The sequence below is a fragment of the Neopsephotus bourkii genome, unplaced genomic scaffold (genome assembly GCF_033783945.1).
Source record: "Neopsephotus bourkii isolate Nb327-2 ecotype Australia unplaced genomic scaffold, CSIRO-AGI_Nbou_v1 NB_1394, whole genome shotgun sequence".
NCBI classification, from domain to species: domain Eukaryota; kingdom Metazoa; phylum Chordata; class Aves; order Psittaciformes; family Psittacidae; genus Neopsephotus; species Neopsephotus bourkii.
The window spans coordinates 1,561,240-1,585,017 of NW_026901872.1; the positions used below are offsets into that span (position 1 = coordinate 1,561,240).

The 23,778-nt window shown below is 38.2% G+C and overlaps 1 protein-coding gene across 15 annotated transcripts in view; it reads right to left on the bottom strand.

Annotated features, from left to right (window-relative positions):
- LMO7 (LIM domain 7) overlaps positions 1 to 23,778 on the bottom strand; it is a 130,028-nt gene that overhangs the window by 17,850 nt on the left and 88,400 nt on the right. For 6 of the 15 annotated variants that reach the window (XM_061367734.1, XM_061367733.1, XM_061367745.1 and 3 more), the window contains 12 exons: positions 22,899 to 23,615; positions 21,366 to 21,395; positions 18,456 to 18,573; positions 16,976 to 17,118; positions 15,267 to 15,708; positions 14,165 to 14,491; positions 11,142 to 11,256; positions 5,050 to 5,211; positions 3,518 to 3,702; positions 2,819 to 2,879; positions 1,686 to 1,742; positions 1,491 to 1,532 (listed from right to left, as the gene is read on the bottom strand). In XM_061367734.1, the coding sequence (XP_061223718.1) occupies positions 1,491 to 1,532; positions 1,686 to 1,742; positions 2,819 to 2,879; positions 3,518 to 3,702; positions 5,050 to 5,211; positions 11,142 to 11,256; positions 14,165 to 14,491; positions 15,267 to 15,708; positions 16,976 to 17,118; positions 18,456 to 18,573; positions 21,366 to 21,395; positions 22,899 to 23,615 (2,399 nt within the window). The remainder of the gene's footprint in view (positions 1 to 1,490; positions 1,533 to 1,685; positions 1,743 to 2,818; positions 2,880 to 3,517; positions 3,703 to 5,049; positions 5,212 to 11,141; positions 11,257 to 14,164; positions 14,492 to 15,266; positions 15,709 to 16,975; positions 17,119 to 18,455; positions 18,574 to 21,365; positions 21,396 to 22,898; positions 23,616 to 23,778) is intronic. The other 9 variants (XM_061367735.1, XM_061367743.1, XM_061367740.1 and 6 more) reach the window with 8 other exon arrangements.

Sequence of the window (23,778 nt, forward strand, 5' to 3'; positions counted from 1 at the left end):
CAGCAATTGCTTGAATAAGCAGTACATCTCCCACTGTGGCTATACAGAGGCTCTTTGCTACACCTCTCCTATTATTACTGTGAAACCAAACTGTTTAGCATGACTGATACCCATAACACTGCTTCAGGGTAAAGCAGCTACTCACCTATTGGCCTTGACACGAATCAAGAGTTACAAACATCCACAGGCAACTTCTCTACCACAAACCCATGCATTTTCCTTTTCCAACTGTCCTCCTTCCCTACTCCCAAAAACACACTTGAATCTGGTAAGCTTGTCACCATTCATCACAGACTTTACACTATTTGAGGATATGTGGTCTTAGCTTGTACCAAGATGATTATTAGAGGTGCATATTATACTAATACATTAAAGTTAAGAAAATGTGAAGAAACACAGATTTAAGTACAATCATTTCCTAAGCATCATCACTAATATTGTGATGAACAAACAGACTGTCTCCTGCAATTGTATTAGGCGATGCTATCTTTGCTCTCTACTTCTCTCGCCCCTGTAAGCTTATGCTGGCCTATGCAGGCTTTCTTTAGAAAGAACAGCATTTTATACCATTGTGAAACTCAAATGTCAAAAGTTTAAAATGAACAAAACTGTGCTAAGTGCACACTCCAGAAATTCACCCTTCTCCTCCTCTTCAAGCACAAGTGAAATATGTCAAATATTGCTATGAAATTTATTAAAATAAAGATTTCATACTTTTTATAGCCAGCCTTAAGAAAAAAAAAAAAACAACAAACAGAAACCAATTAAAAAAAAAGAAAAAAACCAACCCCAACATCAAAATACTACCATATTGCAGATACAATGCAGCAGAAGTATTTCAAAGCAAACAGAACCACAAACACAGATATATGCTGTGGCACTTCACATATCACTTCTGGAAAAAACAGAAGCCATCACCACTGAAAGCAAAGTCCTGGTCCCACTAAAATCACTGGCAAAATTCACACTGAATTTCCAGTGGGCCAGAATTTTGCTCTTTCAGGATACAGCAAAACAGCAAGGCATACGTAGTCTGAAGACAGCATTAGACATACAACATTAGTGGAAGTGAGTTGTGACATGCAAAACACCAAAAAGCAACCTACAAAACCAAAACTGAGTGCCTTATTTTTTGCCTTTAAAAGCTAGCATATGCAGTTCAAAATTTATGTTGCTCTTCTTGGGATCTTGTGACATCACCACATAGTGGAAAGCCAGCAGCTGCCCTTTTCCAGCAATTTAGATGAAAGCACAGAGCTGCAACTCAAGATAAACTCAAATCCAGAGTTAAGCATTTTATCAACAGCTCTGAGATATGTGCTAAGCCTCTGCTGGAATAGTCAATGTTATTCTTGTTTTGTAGGTAGTAGCAAACCTGAACAAAGAGTGTTCTCTTTCTTACTCCTACCCAGTGAAAAAAAATATGTATGAATAACACAGAAAAGATTTAAACAGCTATAGATGTAAGAGAATGCAGAAAGACCCATTACCACAAAGGTAGACCCATGAATTGTAAGAATAACCTGATGACCCTGGGAAAAGAAAGGAAATTAATTATGTTGCTTTGTTGTAGCTGCAACAAACAATGCTGAAGAAGTATAGTACCCAGCACCAGCCTTGTTAGCAAGAGTGTGCAGCAGGAATAATTTTGTGGAAGTACAGGAAATGTTAGCTCTTTGGTTTACCTTGTTCAAAAAATTGTGACCGTCTTTTTAAGTTTTTCAAAGAAATAGGTTCAGATGCTATTTGAAAGATACAAATAATATAAATAAGTCAATGAGGTTGTCATTTTTATTTTTTTTAATTACTAGCACCACTGGATCAAAACTTTTGTTAGACCTCCAATTGACAGCAACATCTTCAGAAAAAAACTTCAGAAAAATAAGAAGCCCCTGAAACACAAAGGAAACCTCACCTTTCATAATAATGAATACAGTTTTTAGTAGGTTATACCATATACTGATTAGTATTTCATTTTATCACTAACAATATCCAACTGTAAGAACAGCACAAGTGACAAACTTGGACTCAGATTCTCTCTGTCTAATTTAAGCCTCGTCCACTGAGATGCCAAACTGCATTTAAGAGTCTAATCGCCATTTACAGTCATCAGAAAGGCATCTGCAGAGGGCAAATGATTTCTTGGGGGAATTCTTTTATAAACTGCCATGCTCATTCAAGGTAAAATGAAATGCAAAGTATCCGTTTAAGGATTATTGTTCTACTAGAAAGTGTATGTACCTGGTTTCTCTCACTGTCATCAAGTAAGGCTATAACTGTTCATAGCATCAGAAGTAATTATTAGTCATACTAGAATCATCAATATTCTCCAGAAATAAAAGTAAAATTTTAATAGCAAAACAACCACTAGCCCCAAAACCTCACAATTGAAATAGGGGGAAAAAAGAAAAACAAGAAGTTGAATACTCTTTAGACTCTTTCTGTGCAGTGAAATGAATCAATACTCATACTGACTCATTATCCACAAAATCCAGTACTAATCATAACAAATTTTGTGCCTTCTTCTCTTTCACCCTTGTCACACACTAAACTTAAAACCACTGATGCAGAAGGGGGGGGAGGGGAAGAAGTTGTCACTGCTTTGTTGTCAGTTTTCCAAGTTTTCCAACTCCCTAACACATCATGGAAGCAAACTACATCCAGTTTTAATGCAACGAGGTCTCTAATACCTGTCTAGCTTTCAGTTCCTTAAGGTCTCTCTTCACCCACTGTACAAAGCTTGTGATGACTGCAGGTTTTGTGTCTGTGCTTGTTGCAAACCCACCCAATTAGCAGCTGAAAAGCAACAGTGGCTTACCTCTTTGTTCGTTAGAGCCAAGATCTCCTTGCATTCCATTTATCAATTTTGTTTCTGTATCCTGAAAAACATAGTAAAAAAAAAAAAAAAAAAAAAAGAGCTTAGGTTCATTAGATTTGTAGAAGTTTATCCAATTACACATCTCCCCTGATAGGAACTCTCTATCATGCAGCACTTCAGAGCACTTTCCACAGAAAGATACAAAACTAAAACTTCCTAAGTGTATTATATGGTAAAATTACTGCAGGCATATGAGGGAATCAACAACCAGCTGGCTGAAATAAAAATCATTAGTTTGTAAGAAAATGCCAGAAGCTGAGATTTATTTCATAGCAGGCAGGGTGTTATTTGCAAGTAATCCGGGGCTGCAACCTTCATTTATGCTAACAATGGAGATGAAAGTCTTTTCTAAAGAACAAGCGCTGTATACATTTTAGTTAAAACCCACTCTGCACATATTTTAACATTTATCACTTAGTGTCCACTCATGAATGAGCAGTAGCAAGTCTTTAAAACATCTTATTTGCCTTAATATGTACATAGCTACACCTCCATATTTGCAGTATCCTATATTTTCCTTAAACAATACAAGTAAAACTAAGATTCCCAAGGTCTTTTCTCCAACCTTTCCCTATCAAGGCATTACATTTTACTTTATTCCTAACAGAAAATTCCACAACCCTTCAAAATCATACTCACAGAACTTTGAAGGCTGCTGCATAAATCTCTTTTTGTTGATATGGTGGAAACATTTGAAACGTGTTCTCCAGAAGTTGCATCGATCCATTTATTTTCAGATGCACCTATAATGTTGGTAGCCATACTGGTGAGATTGAGGATTTTATGCCTTACATGTGGCAGGGAAGGCAGGTCTTTGCCCCAATCTTTTTGGTATGTGGATGATCAAGAAATTAATGTAGACAGTAATGTCAAAGAACAGAACAAGAGTTAGCGAAAATACATTAAAATAACACACAAAACACACACATAACAGAAGAGGAAGAGACACAAATCAGGTGGAATTTGTGAAGACAGGAAAAAGGGCTTTTATGAGCAGACCGCCTTCCCCAAAAATGCAAGTGTTAGTCATAAGCCAGGTAAAAGTTTACCACATTGTGCTAACAAGCACAGCAGCAGCTCAACATTACACAGCAATTAGTATTCATTGGAAACTATCTCATTAGCATTAGTAAGGATTGAGAAAATTCTTCCAGCTTTACTCACTCAAGGTATAATTTGACTCATACTCTATCCAGGGAAGTGTCATTTTCATGCCTGTGCTCGTCAGGAAGCTAAACTAAACTACCAAAACTGATGAGGCAAAGACAAATTATAATTTTATCTCAGATTTCGTAAATTCTTCCCTCCCACTACCTAAGGTTTCTTCAGTGAGTTCTTCTCCACTAATCTCACTCTTCATTTATGCTAGGTCCTGTAGAAGTATATTGTTTCTTGTCTTTTCTTCACACCGCTATGTTTCTCCCCACTTGCTGGTAGGTTATTCTACCTAGCTTCCCCCTAAAAGAATGTTTTGTATTTATACTGTGAAAGAAATCACTGATTGGACTTTCAACTGTAGAAAAACTATTTTGGGACTTTGAAGGGGTATCCCGATTAAACCCATGGCAAATCTAGGGGTGCTACAAGGCCTTTAGCCAGGACGGAAACCCTCACTAGCCAGGACAGGTAGCACAATCGTGGAGAGATTACAGCATCGCAGTATTTGGGTCAATGGCCAAAATCATAGCACAATACATCAAACACAACCTCATCCACTACCTGAAACACTCCCTGAAGAAAGGAACACAAGATCCTCTTTCCCTGCGTAAAGGGAGCTGCTGACTGAGGGAGAAAGGCTCTAAAAATTACTATCCTCTAGAGACCAGACTCTCTCTTCATTTTTGTAACGTGTCAGAAAAGAAAATGTTATATTCCCCTTTGTATGGTGGTTGCACACTTTTTTACCTGTGCATCCTCTCAAACAGGTCAGAGCACAAGAGAGGTCAGTAGTTCAGTGCTTTGTAGACTTGCTTGTCAAGATATTTCTAATGCATGAGTAGTTAAAAAAAAAGCCAAGTGGTGTTAAAATGCAACAGACATGCTAGCAAACTACTTAGCTTAGATACGTATTACTACTGTAAGGCTAATAAGGACTCTCAGCTGTCAGGTACAGCACAGAGAGCTTATTTGCCTTAAAGAGCATACTGTATCCACCCGATGAAACAACTCACCATTCTTTCCATATCGTCTGACATCCATGAGCAGGTTTCCAGTTTCTAGTGCTCTGTTGATGGCTTCTTCCCACTGTCTATAGTCCATACATGAAACCTTTATGCCATTGATAGCAATAATTTCATCATCTACATGCAGCTGACAAACTGATGCAGGGCTAGCTATAGAAAATAAAAGAAAAAGAAAATCACATCTACTTTTTTAACACAGTTGTGACTGGGGGTTGGGTGGGTGGAGAAATAGTTCAAATAAATGCTTATTGCTAGATATTCGGAAAGTCTTTGAAAAATCTACTACACTAGAAAAAGATCTACACTAGAAAAATCTACTACTGATCTTATAAGATCAGTAAACTTGGTATCAAAGTAGTGTTTCAACCTGAAACTTCTGAAAAAAGAACATCAGTCTTTTGCACTTGTAAATGTTCGCACTCTGGTTAGCCCACTTAATAAGCAACCTCTGGTCAGTAGTGAATTAGAGAGGCAGCGCTAGTGTCTGTAGCCAATGATTAGCTGAAATTGAGCCAATGTTTGGGTAATCCTCTTATTTGTCAAAACAAACAACCAACCCACCCAACAAAACAAAACAAAACAAAAAAACAACCCTCAAAAAACAAACAAATGGAAAAAACCCACCCCCCCCCCCCAAAAAAAAAAAAAACAACCAACAAAACAAACCAATAAAACCCAACCCCAACCTCATCTTTAATTCCAGTAAAAGCTGCTTTTCTCATGTTCTTATTTACATTTTCGGGGCTTTATTGACAAGAGCATGCTGCCTTGTTGTTTTGCTAAAATAGTTTGCTAGCTCTGAATTTTCTGGTAATTGGACTCACAACATTGCTGCCCTGGACTTCTCTGGATTCTACTTATTTTGACTATTAGGAGTGAATCTTATGGCAGATTGAACTTTGAATTCTACTGATATTTTGCAAGATAGGCTGCACTTTATACTCTTCTTCGTCTACTACACACTGCCAGGTGATCTCACTAGCCTAAGGACAGAGAACATACAGGACCAGTCAATAAGCTTTTTTTCTATTTAATTCAGAAAATGGATGAGCTGAGAAACTTGAACCTCCCCAAGTAAGGTTTTATGAAATACATCTGAATGGTTCTTCCATTAACAATTACCCCCTTAGCAGAACAGAAAATGGAAAAAAGTCAAGTGAAATTAATTTGAAGATTGCACAATAAATCCTCACATTAATAAAGTAAAACAAATTTGAATTACACAATGGAAGCATTTTCCAGAGTCAGTAGTGAAATCCATACATCCTTTTTAAATACACTAAGAACAATGTTATATTACCTTATCAGAAACAGATGTGGACAAGCATGATGGAAGAATTTAGACATCATATGCTTTCTGATTCACTAGTAAAATGCTGCTATAAGTTATAGATATCTACTAAGGATTCAGATAGCTTTTACTATTCTTAGCACCCAAGGAAGGTAAGGAACAAAGAAAAATAAAGCTTCCTAATACTGCACCAAACAATGACCCGTTAGTATTGTTTTTCTAGTGAACTCTAACTATTGTGTTCTAAGAGGTTGTGTTCCATGTTCTATTCCTCTTAAAGTACAGGCTAAAACCTCACTAGCAGTTATCAGTAAAATTTTCAAAACATAGCAATTACTTTTAAACAATATTATAAAAGAAAAGAGGATTTCATTTAGAGTATGAAAACATAGGTGACAGTTAAACTGGAAAGAATACGAATCTCCTTAGAGCCAAGAAGATGTTGAAGAATTAATGGGTTTTCTAATCTACTAGTGGAAGTTACTATTAAGCATACTACTGATGCTGCCACTGAAGTTACTGTTTTCAAAATTGTCATATAACATTTGGAATTATGTCTGATTTAAAAATCTAAGATCTTTAATACCACATACTTTGACTACATGTAGACTGAACATAGTACAGAGAATGCTTCAGGCTCAAGGGGAGACATCAGAACTCCTAATTTCCCTGCCTTGTGTTGTGACAGAATGAGCTCTAGGAACCAAAAGAAGATTGTGTTCATTTTACTCAGTAATCTGACAGGAACAAAAACTAGCTCACAGGTGAGAACAGCATATTTCAGGTCAGTTTTAGGAAAGGAAGGGAATTTAAGATTACATGGTTTCTCCTATAGCATCACCATGAAGACATATCCAGACTACACCCTAACCATACAGATTTGAATGAATAGCAGCAGTCTCTAGATTGCATGCGCAGACCCAGCATAACCAGAACAACTTAAACAGCTCAATTTTTGGCACATGACTTTGCCAGCTGCCCTTCCTCTATTCCCTCTGCAGTCTGTGGATAAAAGGGCTTCTCAAGAGTGCCAACCAGGGTGCCTATATTGGGCTTCTGTTCCAATTCATTTCCAGAGAAACCTACAGAGACTATACAAAGCTGGCAATTCAGGTGCCAAAACATGTTTGTTGCTAGATGTCTTTCCCTGTCAAGCTCCTCCAAGAGTATAGGAGACTGATAATTTCTTTATACTGCTGTAGAGGATTCAGTTTACATTACATAAAACAAATACTGCTATTTTTCATAAGTTTCCTTGAAGATAAAAGCGAAAGGTTTTTCTTTCTTACTACTCCTTAGTGAAAACCAACCCAATACTCACTTATTTTCCATATGTAGTTATCACTAACCTATCCCGACCGACCTGTTGTTATTACAATAGATAAATACTAGTTGTCATACAAAAAAATTAAAACTTGAAGAAAGTGGGCCAAATTTACTTTGTACTGCATGTCTGCAAGTGTTTGATTGCAGACGTGCACTCCTACATCAACATAACCTCAAAAAATGACTGCAAATAGGGTGGGTAGAAGGGAAAGGACTGAAACAATAAAGATTATATGGCACTGGGGAAGTTGTCAGAGCAATGTCTAGATTAATGACTACCTAATTTTTAGCATTAGGTTGAAAATACCTGTAAAAAAAACTGCCTTCTTTTGTATGTAGCAAATGGGTCTTACTGTAACGTGTTACAACTCTTATTAAGCTTTTTGAGAACACTTATAAGACATTAATTTTGCTTGCCAAGTAGTTTCCTTTTTTTGAAGGAAAAGCGTATGTAGAATACAGTCATAGTAGTAAAAAGATAAACGTCGGTTTTTGCCTGAAGAAAATCATATAGCTAGTTAGGATGACAAGTATGTCAAAGCAATCAGAGAAAGTCTTCCTGGAAGCTATTACTGGGCTCACAAGACAGGTGACTGGGAAGAGCTGGTGTGGAGTTGCCAAGCCTAAATCATGCTTGAACAACCCAATTGTCTTCAATGATGAAACAACTAGATCTGTGGATGAATGGAGAATGGCGGATACCATCCGCCTTGTCTTTAATAAGGCTGTTGATGTGATCTTCCACAGTATCCTGGCACCAAAGTTGGGATGGTATTGACTACAGGGCAGAACAACCAGATGGGTGAAAACCTTGCTGGGCTGTCAGGCTCTATGGGTAGCAGTTAAGGGTTTATACTTGGCCTGGAGGCTGGTTACAAGTGAAGCTCCCAGGACGTATCCTGGGACCTGTCCTCTCTACCTCTCCTCTGTTCACCAATAACAGTAGGTGGTAAAACACACCCTTGCCAAGCTTGCAAATCATGCCAAAATGGAGAGGGTGGAGAACTGTGCATTCAGTCAGCATTTGTTATGTCACTTCTACAATATCATGTCTAGTTTTGGCTCCTCACTGTGAGAGATATCAATAAACTGGAAGGCTGTTGGGATGGTCAGGTCTGGAGCACTTGCCCTGTGAGGAGAGGCCGAGGGGTATGGGCTCGTTCAGCCCAAAAAAGAGAGGCTGCAGAAGGACCTACAGCAGTCCCCTCCATTATCTACGAGGAGGTCACTGAGAAGGGAAAGCCTTCTCTATTGAAATTTATGGCAGGATAACACTGCACAGTGGTTATAAACAAAGGTCGGTCTGACTGGATATGCATAGAAAATTTTCTCCAAGAGGATAATTATGCAATGCAGACAGTTTCCATCCAACAATGCAGTTTCCATCCTTCAAGGGTCTCAAAACCCACCTGGGTAAGGCCCTAGGCAACCAGGTCCAAATTCCGTTTCGACACTTTTGTGCCAGGGTTTGCTCTAGGTGGTCTCCCAAGGCCCTTTCCAATCTGAATTATCCTATAACTTATCCTTAAAAATATGAAACGAAACATTCATAGGCACATAGCTGACAGATCTTACTGTGTCAATGGTCCATCCTTTAAAGGAAGCTGGAGCTTATGAATAGAGATACAACTTGAGCCAGTTGATGAAAAAACAGTATTAAACACAAGCTATAAATGAGAATACCAAGAGACAGTCCATTCTCCATTCAATCTATGCTTCACACCCTTCCTTGGGAGAACTGTAGTGAAGCATAACCAAAATAACAGCCACAAGGCCTTCATCTTCTCCTTGCCTTCGGAATAGGGGACGGAGCCCACATGGACCTTTGTGAATGACCAGCAGGAACACTCACTACCCTCAGGCAGTGCAAAGAGGCAGTTCTCTGCCTTGAAGTAACAAAATTAAACCAGAAGCCTAGCAACAGGAAAAGCAAATGGAAAGCTCCTCTTCGTGCAAAGTGTATATAAGAGGTTACAATCTAATTATGGGAAGTATCTAGCTATAGTGGAGAGATCTAAAAACTGTCTTTGAAATGGGGGCAAAGGGGAAATCAAGGCTGCTCAGGAAGTGCTGTTAAATGGTATTTTTTCCTTTCTGGAAAGTATAATGAAGGGCTAACTAAATGAGAAGTTTCCAGTTATCTTGCCCTTCTCAGGATGATCTTGCATTAGCTGGAAGAAAGGGCACAATTCAATATTCTTGAAGTATTACTGGCAATGGGAAAGATCACTGTTAGAAAACAAGCATTATATGTGATTTGCTTGTGTATTTGTGTGTTTTGTTGTGTTTTGCTTTTTAATTAGGAAAACTTGAGCTTGTTTTCTGCAAAAGACTACTAAACCTTAGAAAGAAACTTTATATGTTTCAAGACAAAAATGTTTGGTTTTCCTCATTATCAACACACCTGGAAAAAAAATCTGCACTGGAAATAAATTTAGAAGTTGAAACTGCTTAAAAGTATTAACTGTCTCCAAAATTTAACATGACTAAGAAAGGGAAAACTGAAATACAAATTCTAACCCCTAAGTTTCCTCTGCATGAGTTTACAAACCATATGAAGTGACATCTTTTGAACTTCACTGAAATATAATGTATAATATAGTGGACTGCATCAAAAGAAGTGTGACCATCACTACTCTGCTATCATGAGACCCCACTTGGAGTACTGTCTGCAGTTCTGGTGTCCTCAACTTAAGGAGGACATGGAGCTGTTGGAGGACGTCCACAGGAGGGCCACGGAGATGATAAATGGGCTGGAGTACTTCCCATATGAAGACAGGCTGAGAAAGCTGGGGCTGTGAAGACCTCATAGCAGCCTTCCAGTATATGAAGGGGGCCTATAAGGGTGCTGGGGAGGGACTCTTCTTTAAGGACTGTAGTGATAGGACAAAGAGTAATGGGTTTAAACTTAAATGGGGGAAGTTCAGACTAGATATAAGGAAGAAGTTCTTTACTGTGAGGGCTGCCCAAATAAGTGGTAAATGTTCCATCCCTGGCCGTGTTCAAGGCCAGGCTGGACAGAGCCTTGGGTTGCATGGTTTAGTGTGAGGCGTCTCTGCCCATGGCAGGGGGGTTCGAACTAGATGATCTTAAGGTCTTTTTCCAACCCTAACCATTCTATGATTCTATGAAAGGAACAATCTGGATGTTAGAAGTCTGTAGGTGCCCCTTACTACTGTTCTGTAAGGGGCTTGGTGAATATTTGAGTGACAACATTTATGCCTTTTCAGTGGTTATAGACATGTCCTCGATTAGGAAAATGCCTTTTAGATATTTGTGCATTCCATCCATTTCAAGAGATGAGGATTCACAGAAATACATTAATAAACTAAATATTGATTTTTCAATTCTTCACCCGATATTTAAAAATATTTGCAGCATTGCTGACAGCAAATGCCTTAATTTAGAAGGCTCTGAAAACTAAACATTAGAACAAAAATTTGTGCAGTTAATACATATTTACCTTCTTCAACTGTCTGTACGAAGACCCCTGAAGAACTCCAATTTGTAGTAAACCCAAAGCTGCGACTATGGCCAGGTCTCTGGTTTATACTGATTCTCATTTCACTGTACTGCTCCTGAAAAATAAAACATGACACTACGGTATCTGGTATCACAGGAATCTAAATGAGGGAAAGTTTATCCTCTAAATAGGTGAGGCTGGTCATAATGTGCACTTTAATCATCTATTATTACCATCATAGACAAAGGAAACAGTGTTGAAGTCAGTTAACTAACTCATCTGGTTTTTATTCAAATGGCTATATTTTCAGTTCACATTAATATTTTCTCTACACATACATTTAGCTGTGCATTTATCTTATTTTAAATGTTTTGTAACATAATGCTACAAAATGTAAGGAGTTTGAGGGCATTAAACCACTAAACGGGTCTTTATGGATAGATAGTCTTGTAAATTTGTGGGATGTACTGCGAGAGATCTTAAGTCAGATATGAAAAGTCAGATAACAGAAATTCATCTTTATTTTTTGCACATCCTACAATGAGCATCACCAGTTTCTTTTAAGTTCAATGCTGCAACTAGATTTACCTGGGTGAACATTCATCTTTTTAATTTTGTGTAAAACACTACTATCTTGCTACGGATTTCGATGGAGGGCTCAGATAATAAAACTAATCCCAGAATTAGCTAGAATCCAGATCTTTGATTCTGGTGGACTTTCAAGATGCTTTTAAAATCAGAATCAAAACTTAACATTACCATTTTAAACTACAGAAATATTTGATTGGGAAAACATTTTGGAGCACTTGTATTTAATTCCACACTATGTTATGAACACAAACATTTTAATGCAAACTCCTTTGAAAACAATTAGAATACCTTCATTAAAGGTATAAAATCACTTCATTATCATGGAGCTGACATTGTTATAAAAGGGGGAGAAAAAACTGTAGACTTTTTTTCTGTCAAACACTGTTAAAATACATATATTCCAAGCCATGCATAGATGAGACTCCACATATTTATGCGCGTGTATTAAGTGCACAACTACATTTTAGCTGCCTAGTGAACCAGCCTTCCTGAAGGGTTGGGATTTAACTTGAAGTATTTAAAAGTCTAAGTATCTAAACCAATTCCCCAAAGCTCCTATGCTGGTAAGATGCAGCAGGCAGCTACAGGGAGCACTGCAAGATGTAGCCAGCCAAAGTACACTTCAGCAGTGCTGGGTGTGGAAGGCAACAACATTACAAAGCAACATCCTGAGGTTTCGCCTTGTGTTACAGGAATGCTCCTGGCACAGCACTCTATTACAGCTGAGGGTAGAAAATAAGTCATTTCTTCAAAACACAGCTATCAGCTTGCAAATGCTTCCATACAACCCAAGTCCTTAGATGAGTAACAGTACATTAGTCACAAATGTGAATCTACTAATAGGTTAGATTTTTACACTGGGCTGGCGTGTATTTGAAGCTCCTGAACTTGAGTGTGCTCCTGGAAATTATTGTTGCTGTTATTTTTATTTCCATCATTCCAACCCGGTGGGGTTCTTTAAACCTACCTCTTGTGAGAGAAGTAATACAACTTTGTGCACTGAACTTCATCATTTGGACAGGTTGTCTTCAAATCACCTAGTACTCTACAAACCTGGTGTTATTGCCCTAGTGACTATTGAACTATATCAATCCCTCAACTCTGACAATGATTTACAAACATGCCAAATGGAGCTTGTATTCCTTAAGTTACAGCTTGTTTGAGCACAACACAAGCTTTTCTTTTTTAACATTTTTTTTATTAAAAAACCACCAAAATACAGAACTCATGTGCAGAAAGGTTTATAATCTTGTGACTAATGAAAAGAAAAAAAACCCAAAGAAGTGGACCTAGTACATGTTGTTCTCATTTAGCTCCCTTAAAGTGATACAAGGAACCCATATCTAATCTATGTTTTCACTGATTAGAACAGCAATTTCTCTGCCTGCTTTTGTAATAACACAGGCAAAAAAAAGATCATGATCTCTTTCCTTATAAAACAATCAGAGTTTAAAAAAATTATGACAATTTCATTGCAATGTCCAAGGGTATCAGGAGTATTAACGTGAAACATGTTCCTTTGCCACAAGTGATTAGGAAGAAGAATGGTTCAGTGCCTGAATTTATAAAAAGCTGGTGTGGGAAGTGATTTCATAAATCAGCATTCAAGGTCTTACCATTCGCACCCAAGCAACTGGCACAATTAACTTTTACAGCAGCATGAGGAATGCAAAGAATTCATCTCTAGTCTGTCTAGGAGTCCGAACCACCTCATTACATATTACAGAAAGGCATCAACAATTAAAGCTATTGCTCCATATTTTTTTTTCACATGTGAAACATGCAATCAAGTAGAAGCAGCAGCACTGGAGGATATATATTATAAAAAAAAAAAAAAATGCTGAAAGACCCAACTCCTGGATCAGCATATACACATAGAGATGGTGATTTGCTTTAAAATGTATTAATGTGAACATTAATTAGATTCAAGTGAATAACGAAATAACAAAACGCAAAGGATGGGAGCTCAGGCCACAATGGAAAAAAAGGATAGCATGATAGTAACATTCAAGGCTGGCCTTTACAAAGCTGATCTTTATTTTCCACCACCAGTTTAAAAGTGCAAATGAATGCTACAGCAGCTCAGATCATTCATCTGACATACCTGCTTGTGCATACAATGTGCTACTTTTGAGAATTAAGAAAAACTTTGTAAGCATCGGAATCTTTAGAGTAACTATTTTGAATTAGAATGAGAAATAAAATTAAGCACAGGACATATAAAGGGTAGGTAAAAAATGCTGCAAGAAAACCAATTACTTGCTTTCAAAATATTCTATTTCCCCTGAACTAAATCAAATGAAGTAGTAGATCTCAGAGCTGTTTTCTCACTACCAAAAAATACTTGCATTAGCTGTAATTTTATTTATTTTTTCTTTTACTCTACTGTAGCATTCAGTTACACTATGTAATCACATTATTTCCACACTTACCTGAGATTTTGAATCCTCAGGCTCTGGCAGACTCACATTTTCTGCAGAAGATGCAAGCGAAAGAGAATCAGGAGGACAGCAATACTCTGGTTTAAGAATACTGCTTCCAGCATCTTGGTCTTGGGATTTTACAGGTAATGCTGAACTAGGAGATGGTGTTGACTGAACACCTTCTTTTTCCTCCTCCTCCTCCTCACCTCTGCTTTTGAATGCACCAGCGGAGAGAGGGTGTGCAGAATCTGGTTCTGAAAACGAACTGCTAGTGAACAAAGTTTGAGTTCTCTTAGATTTTTCTACTTCTCCATTGTATTTCTGGGTATCATCCATCTAGGACAAAAATAATAGTTTAGTAAACATACGCTTAAAAATAAAAAACAAACCCTAGTCTTTCATCAATCTATACATTTGTCAAAAAACTCCCTTTCATGCAAATTATGATTACTGTATCCATTACTAATTACCTATTTTAAAGAAAAACATATTTTTTCTCTTGAAGTGCTTGCAGAATAGTCTAGACTTTTTAAGATCAAAATGTTAAAATCACCTGCTTAGAATTATCTGTATTCTTACCATTTTTAAAATTGAGACAAATAGGGATTTAGGAGAAAGCTATGAAAATCAACACAGTTAATCAAGGTGAGTAGAGAGGGTGGATATCAATTTCTGTGTTTCAGTGCTTTCCTGAGCAGGTACATTTTAAGGCAGCATAAAATTTCAGTTTCACCAGAAGTCAGCAGAGCAGGAGAAACTTAAATCACCTGAAAAATTTGTCTTTAGCACTTAATTAGGTTAACTTCGTTGTAGACAATTACATCTGACAAAGACAGGCTTTTGATAAGCAACATGAAGGAGACTTACTAAAAGTAATAAAATTATTATTCCACCAAATGTGTTTATCAGCCTTATTTCTAGGAGTGTCTTTAAAGTACAGAAACACAAGTAAACATCTAAAGCCACAACAGAATTGCCTGCTCTATTAACACATACTTCATCAAACAGCAGCTGAATTAAAAATAAATAAATAAATAAATAAAATGTTAAAACTCTACTCTTCCTCCAGCTACCCAAGACCCCAAACTGCAGGAATGAAGCAGAATTTTACCGTGAATGACCGTGGAAGTGATGAGATTCCTCTTGAGTGGACACCAAAAGGTCTTGGTGTAACCACAGATGTTAACCTAGAGGTATCGGTTTTCTGGTAACTTCTCGGGAGAGAAGCTGAAACCTGAGCTGACCCAGTTTGAGCATTCGCTGAGTAGCGGGTAAACAAAAGACCCGAGCTGTGCTCCTCTGCCAGGCTCTTTGGTGGAGTAGGAGCTTCACGAGCGGCCAAGCTCTCTGGGAGGTTCTCCTTGTGCTGTTGTGCGGCATTTGTGCTTTTGCTGTCCTTAGAACTGTAGGTGGTATCTTCTTCCAAAAGGTAGTCTTTTGCTGTTGACTGTGTGGAAGGTGCTTTTTCTTCGCTAAACACATCATCATTCAGTGAATATGTCCATCTGTGTTCATGTTTTCGCTGCCTGTAGGAATCTAGATCTCTGTCCTCCCTATGGGGACAGAGCACATTAAAATACCAAAAGGGACTTGATAAACAGGCAGCCCCCTAAGTCTTTCAACTACTGAATGTTCAAAGCAAAGCACAAACCAAGAGAAATGTCTCCAATAGGTGAAAATGAATGGCATCATTTAATTCATAGTATTTTAATATATTTTTAAATCTACTTTATTTCCCTTTCTCCCCATTTGAACACTCTAATAACACTCAGGCATACTACCATCACATTATCAAGTTATCACCATGACAGAAATCTCTTTACCAAGAAAATGATGTAGCTATTCCAGTTACATATCCTCAAAAATCAAGAACTTATTGAGGAAAAATGAGAAGAAGGTAGTCCCATAACACTGCCTGAATTATATAACTCTGCTGGTGTGCCTGCTCTATGAAAATGCTAATTACTGAACTTCAGATAACAAAGAAGATGGTGTCCTGAAGTTCAGTTGTTTGGGGTTTTTTTTATGCTATTCATTCCTTTTGTTATAATAGAACAACCACCCCAGAGAATATTTACTCCACTGTTTTTAAGATTCTGATGATTTGGGGCATTCGATACAATTAGCATCCATATTTTATTCAAGAGACTAATTTTTTTATTCACAAATAATTAACATACCCCCCCCAAAGAAAAGCAAACTATTCTTAAATTTATTTTATGAATACATGCCGTGTCCATATTCCCTTCATCTCAGTCTTACATACATTTGAAAGACTGTTACCAGTAGAATCGATACTGTGCTACTCAGTTTACACTTCTGACTCTTTGGAGAGAATCTTGCTCTGTAAACACCCAGAGGAGCAATTGGGGACAGAAGGGAAATCAAGCAAAAATTTACAGCTCTGTGGTATACATTAAAATTCTGGCTGTATTTATCCACGGTGCTTAAAAGAATAGCAAATGCAGTGATAGAGAGAAATAGTTAAGTTGATCTAAGAATAAAAAAGGCAGTTCAGTGCTATGTTTTTCATCTCTTCAAAGTGGGTGCAAATACTAACTTCTCAATGCATTTATTTATGGATAATAGAATGAAACACCACTTATAGATCAAAACTAACTTTCTGTGAAAACAATGCATGAGCGGACCGTATTCTGTCCTTCGATTGCCTAGATTTCTACATTATGTTTTGCAACTAAAATTGTTGGTATGTCTGCAGAATCAACTGCAACTTGCCAGTAAAAGCTGCTCAAGAATTCAAGGGAATAGAAATTCTCAGAATTAAGTGCTTCAACATAATACTTCCATTAGGGTCATTACCTCTCCTGCTGTATTTCTTTCAGTGACTTTGTACTCCTCTCAGACACCTCAGAGGCTCTCCTTTCTATTTCTTCTCTTTCTTCCTTCTTTTTTTGCAATTCAGAAGTGAAGCTCTTTCTACGATTCTTCCATTTTGCTAAATCCTGTAAGAATAACATGAACATATACAACCAGATTTTCTCAAGACCTCTTAAACATATATCACACTACCTACTGGCCTGATTTTATTTGCATGCCTGCATTGTAGCAAAATTTTCATGTACCTTCCCCTACTAAATGGTAAAGGGGCTCTTGTATTTCACCTAGGGTTACAGGCTTGCTCACTGCCTGATAAGGTTAATAATTGTAATTACTGTACTGCAATTGGAAAAGTACATGTTTTGCCCTCTCCCCCCATTAGAACCCAACACTTTCTATTTTATTCTAGAATATTTCACTCAGCAACACATAGTGGAAAGCAAATGCAAGTACCATCTATATATCCTTGCTGTAAGATTTGGAGTTTGAGACGTGCACCCCCCCCCATCACTACTATGTTAAACTGATACATTAGCTTGAGAGCAAACACACTTTAAATTCTAAATTGAAAACATATACTTCTATACTTTCTTCATTTCTGTAAAACCACAAAGTGAACTGGCAATATTCTACACAAAATACCAGAGCTGAGTTAAAATTAGTACTGAATATTAGAGCCAAGGTGGCTGAGGTGCTTTAAACAAACAACAGTGAACTTCTGCATGGTGAGGCACTGGAATAGGTTGCCCAGAGAAGTTGTGAATGCTCCATCCCTTGCAGTGTTCAAGGCCAGGCTGGACAGAGCTTTGGGTGACATGGTTTAGTGTGTGAGGTGTCCCTGCCCACGGCAGGGGGGTTGGAACTAGATGATCTTAAGGTCCTTTCCAACCCTAACTACTCTATGACTCTTGCTTGGTGTTCTGGTCTTAATTCCAGCTTCTTGTTGTGAAGCAGAGATTTTAATAAAAATGAAAAAGTCTTCAGGTACCATTATGATGCTGTGCAAAGCTATCACATCAGGATACAAGCTGGATTTAAGACAGAATTATTAAGGGGTAGAAGCCTTACAAATCTGCACAGGGAAAATACAATTTCCCTTCCTTCTCCCCGAGGATCAAATGCTCAGACATTCAAATCATTTCATAAAAAGGGTATTCACACATTTCAGATAACACATGAAGCCCTAACTTTTATGTCCAGAGAAATCAAGCCTAAAGGCTTTATTAGAATGCATACAAGTCTTAACCTGAAGCACTAATCAGATACTTATGATGATACTTAAAATAAGTTCAGTTCTGCATTAAACAGACATCCCTAGCAGTTGCATAAGACAGATAGTTTCAAAAGACAGCCCCATAAATTGCTGCACACATGTCAAAGCCTGTCTTCTAGGGACACTGAAGGTAGGCAGCACCCAGCCTTTCAGCAGGAGACATGAACAGGGGTAAAAAGGAGTGCTTACTTCTTGCCATTTTAGATCTTGTTCTTGTAACTGTTCTTTGATCCTTTGTAGCTCTTCATAACGGATTTTGCGCAATGACTGCAGCTCCTCTGCACTGACATCATTCAAAGACTTGCTCCTAGAAAGAAAAAGCGTACTGGGCTTTATCACATTTTAGCCATCATTTACGCAAGTGAAACCTTCGAGAAAGGGAGGGGTTGATATTAGTACAACTGAGCTCTTGAGTGTTATTTCGAACAGAGCAGGAAACACGCGAGCAGCTGAATGAGCAAGGCTGGGACATGCTCTAGGGCCAGAACTTGAGTCAATAGTTTCATATTTGAGCAAATAAAATAAGGTTAAGGGAATAAGCAGCTCTGTAGGAGCTCCACGCTGATCATTCACATCGAGCTCTTTGTACCCAACTGATTCCTTTGTTTAAACTTTTTTCTCTCTTTATTGACCTTACTCTTTTCTTTGATATAAGAGTCATCCCTGTTCCCAGAGTCCAAATCGCTGTCCTTTCACCGCTTTCTCCAGGAACAGCTCTTGAATCAATCACCTCCCATTCCTTCCTTAGGTTAATCATAAAATCATCAGTCATTAAAGCATGTTTCTAAAAATAAAAGAAGTAATTAACTGCTAAATGCTCAATTTATGGATGTCACTAGCCTATGTTACTCATCCCCAAGCATCCATGATGCTTTCCATCCAAGTCAGGATGGCTACACCACCATCTTCTCACAAATTCCTTCAACATGGCTGCAACTTTCTGCTCATGAACTCCTTACTCACTAGCTCCTCTTAATCACGATTACTCAAAGCTCACCTCTCATGCCTTCCCCCGGCCTTTCAGATGCTACTTTAGTCTTTCACACTGCAGTGGTAAACAGAAGGACTTTTAATTTAGGCATAGGACAAGACCCCTGCTCAACCACAAGCCTCTGAGACACCAAGAAAAATGCAGGTGTTTCATCATAAGGTTCAGTGCTGCAATCTAAAAGGAAAGCTAGGCTTACAGGGATTACTTTTTTTTTTTCATTTATCCAAACAAAAACTGAATGATGAAGGGGCGTAACCAAGATTTAAGAGGGCTTCAAAGTGTATCATGCCTGTGATACAACAGAAAATCAGCTTAAAACCAAAACTGATTCAGCACAGGGCCTTCCTCTAAACTGTTTCCTTCCAAGAGAGCTCTGAACTAACAAATCAGACTCACACCTTCTCCTGAGGGGCCCCACTCACTTTCACTGGTAACATAAGACTTTGGACTTCAGCCTCTAGAAAGAGGCCAGAGCATTAATTCGTTATACCTGTTTGCTTGTCTATTTTTTGAATGGGAGGAATGCCAAATTTAAGACAAATCTCCTGGTCGCTATTGCAGAAACTCTTGTACAGTTCTTTTTTTAATTTTTTTTTTTATTTTATTTCTTAAGTTGTATCACATCTAGAAACAGTTTTGGGTAACTGAACAGTACGTAAGTAGCAAAATTGTTCCCCAGGAGTTCAAGAAAACTTACATTACATGTCTAGGGTTTCCTTCTCTTACGTTTCTACCTCAGCCTCTAACAAAATAGGACAATCTTGTCCTAAATACAATATGCCCTTTCATACCAAGGAACGGGATGTTAGTTTCAATTCTAGCTTTAATTTCAAAATCTAACTAGTGACTTGAGCCTTCTGCGTCTCCCTCCCCTAACATCTGATTTCTTCAAAAATGTTTCTTGCTTCTTCTGGAAGTGTTTAGTCATTTACCAGGTTTTGCCTCAGGGTAAAATAAATACATAAATAAATATACACTAAAAAAAAATAAATAAAATATGCAGAACCAAATACTTAACATGCCATGACACAGCAACTGAAAAAATATTTCCCTTTGAGTCACAGTACATCGCAAACGAAGTCTAAGTTCACATGGCACTAACCAGTAAGTTTACCACTGAGGATTCAATAACGTGAAGTACATAAAACAACCAAAGAACATTCATCAACAACATGATAAATACCATGTCATTAATTATTTTCAGATTATACCTGTATAGCCTTTGAAATAAAATATTTACTCATCTTCCTTTACATTTCTGAATGTTCTAAAGCCTAATATAAACACAGAACACCAAGTAGGAGGTGATCCTGCCCTTCTACTCTGCTCTCGTGAGATCTCATTGTATTGTGTACAGTTCTGGTGTCCTCAACATAAAAAGGACATGGAACAGTTGAAATAAGTCCAGAGGAGGGCCATAAGGATGACCAGGGGACTGGAGCACCTCCCATATGAAGACAGGCTGAGAAAGTTGGGGCTGTTCAGCCTGGAGAAGAGAAGGCTGCGTGGAGACCTCATAGCAGCCTTCCACTATCTGAAGGCGGCCTATAGGGATGCTGGGGAGGGATTCTTCATTAGGGACTCTAGCGATAGGACAAGGGGTAATGGGTTAAAACTTAAACAGGGGAAGCTTAGATTGGATATAAGGAAGAAGTTCTTTACTGTAAGGGTGGTGAGGCACTGGAATGGGTTGCCCAGAGAAGCTGTGAATGCTCTATCGCTGGCAGTGTTCAAGGCCAGGTTGGACAGAGCCTTGGGTGATATGGTTTAGTGTGAGGTGTCCCTGCCCATGGCAGGGGGGTTGGAACTTGATGATCTTAAGGTCCTTTCCAATTCTAACTATTCTATGATTCTAAGTACTTCAGCAGAAATAAAATACTAGAGCTGATTTTCAAAGTGCCTGATAACCCTAACTTGGATACCCTAGATACCAGAGAGCTTCTGACATAGCTTTTAGTCTCTTACATTCATCATGTAAATTGCCCAGCACAGAACAAGGAAGCAGCATGCACAAGTTTTTTCCAGCACGAGTTTTTAGCTACTGTGCATGCACAAAAATCTAGAGGCAAACATAGCGTTATGATCTTCCAAGCTTGTAGAAAACTTACCCTTGCTCATCAGAAAGTTTTTGAAACAGTCTGAGAAATCAGAAACCGAAAAAGAAAAGATTCAGTATCTTGATATTCATAACATTAACACCACAAGCACACTAGCACTCTCACTAAATGAAAGGGAAACTGAAAGCTTGAGGACCAGTCAGCATGGAACAGCACATCAGAGATCTGAAACTAGTCAAAAGACAGACTGGGACTTGTGCGATGTTTAAGTCAGAAAACTGACAGAACAAGGCTGCCTACAAGTTCTCAACTGTTCTGATTTAACAATACTGCACTGATAGAGCTTTATATTAATTCTGCACCACTTACTCCAGTGCTGCTGAACAGCAAGATGCTCAAAAGATCCTCATTTCACAAAACGAAAATTAGAATTAACTTGAGTCCCAGCAAAGCTTACAGAGGTTTTTTTCTTGTTTCTTCAACCATTTCTGATACTAAATGAAACTAATACTTGGAATAGATAAGAATAAAAGGTCTTATTTAGAAGTTTAGCATATTAAGTGGAAAACCAAATTAATCCGGTGTGATTCAAGTGGATTTTCAGTAGTCTTGAATATGAGTATTTTATTCTATTGAATGAATTCTTAAAAAGCAAAATATTTTCAAGCACTTCAGAAATATTCCTCTATGAAGCTCACACTTTGTTAACAGTATTAAGCTTAAAAACAAAACACAGCAACATTAAATATCAACCGGAACATGAAAGTGTCTTAGTCACAAAGTAATGATGCACAGCTGGGAGAACTACAACTTGCAATGCCGTATTTTCAGAGCTAAGCAAACAGGCAAAATCCCACTCTCCACCAATAAGTACAAAATTCAAAAGAGAGATAGGAAGTAGTTAAAACCAGTATTCAGTCAGAGAAATTTTGAGTATATCAGGAAAGGATTAGGGGAAAGTATTGTTCAGGATTGAGCAGGGGAGAGACACTGGAAGAACAGAATATGTAACAGTGGAACTAATATTACATGGACACACAATTTGCATGCACCTTGACTTAGAGTGGGCAAAACACTATTGATATTTTTTTTTCACCTCACCTAATTATCTCAGAACTGTGGCAAAACAGTTTACAAGCATTTTCAATTTAGGTGCAAGCAAGACTATCAGAATGCCCATTTCCAGAAACTGTTGTCAAAGCATTCATGTCTTTCAGAAGTGTTTTTATCAAGTCATATGGGGGAGTAAAAGGGAAATATTTCTAGCCTCCACAGTCTTTTGAATAATCACTATTCCTGTTGAATCACAGAAAGAAACCTACACAGAACTTTAGGCCTGAAGGAACATTAACATATTTTCTCTGAAATAGCAGCCTGCAATTAGGAAACATTGTTAATTTTTTTGTTGAAAATATGGTATTGCAGTCAGGAGCTTCTATTCAAAGCAAATAACAAGCTTGTCCAGGACACCACGAACAAATAGCAGACTGGCACTCTATGACTGGCTCAGCACAAGACGATGCTTTTCTGAATGGAAAGGGTTTAACTGCACTCAAGCACAATCCGTGCAGGACACAACCTGACCTCTCCACCATCTGCCGTTTCTTGTGTCTAACTTTGCTGGCCTCCCTGATTGCTTCCCACTTCTTCCAGTCTTCTTCACTGCATGGACCTGGGATGAAATTTACTGGCTGGGCGTTGCTTCCCACCTTCCAAGATTCTAACTTGCGGGTCAGCATATCATCCTTCTTATGGCGGGAAGATGGTGACAGCACTCTACCATTGCTCTTCCTTTCCTCTGGTGTAGTGTCTTTTTCAAGTAAACACAGGAATTTGGACCGTATTTCCTCCGGAAGACTCCATGGATCAGGAAAGAGTGCTGGGTGATACTTGTCTGGAGCACCCGATAAAGGCACCTCTTTCCTCTGAGAGAGGATTTTACGGAGAATCATGTCATCCTTCTCCAAATCTGGAATCACAGGTTGGCCTTCTCTGGGTTGCAGAATTATCTCACCCTCTATGGGAGGCTCCTGCTCAGAGAAGTTTTTTAAATACCGGGGATCTTGGAGAACAACTTGATTCACATGGAAAGCCCCAGTTTTCCGAATGAAAAAGTCATCATTTTCCAAATCTGGATATAGATACCCGTTTTCCCCATCTCCTTGATTGCTTCCTGGTATAAAGGAAATATTCTTTCTACATTTTATGAGCCTAGGGCCAGAAGTAGGATCTATTTTGGTCTTCGTTTCAGAAGACAAGTAGTCAGAGTATTTTTGCAGAGCCTGAAGTAATGAAAACTGACTGAAGCATATAAAACAAAAGGAGGGAAGTAAAAATATCATTAAGTAGCAAGAGAAAAGCAGATCACAATGTAACTGATATACATTTGGTTTAGACTTGCAGCATCCCAAGCAGTACAACTACACCACTTGGCATTCACCACCACTAACTGTAGCACAGCACA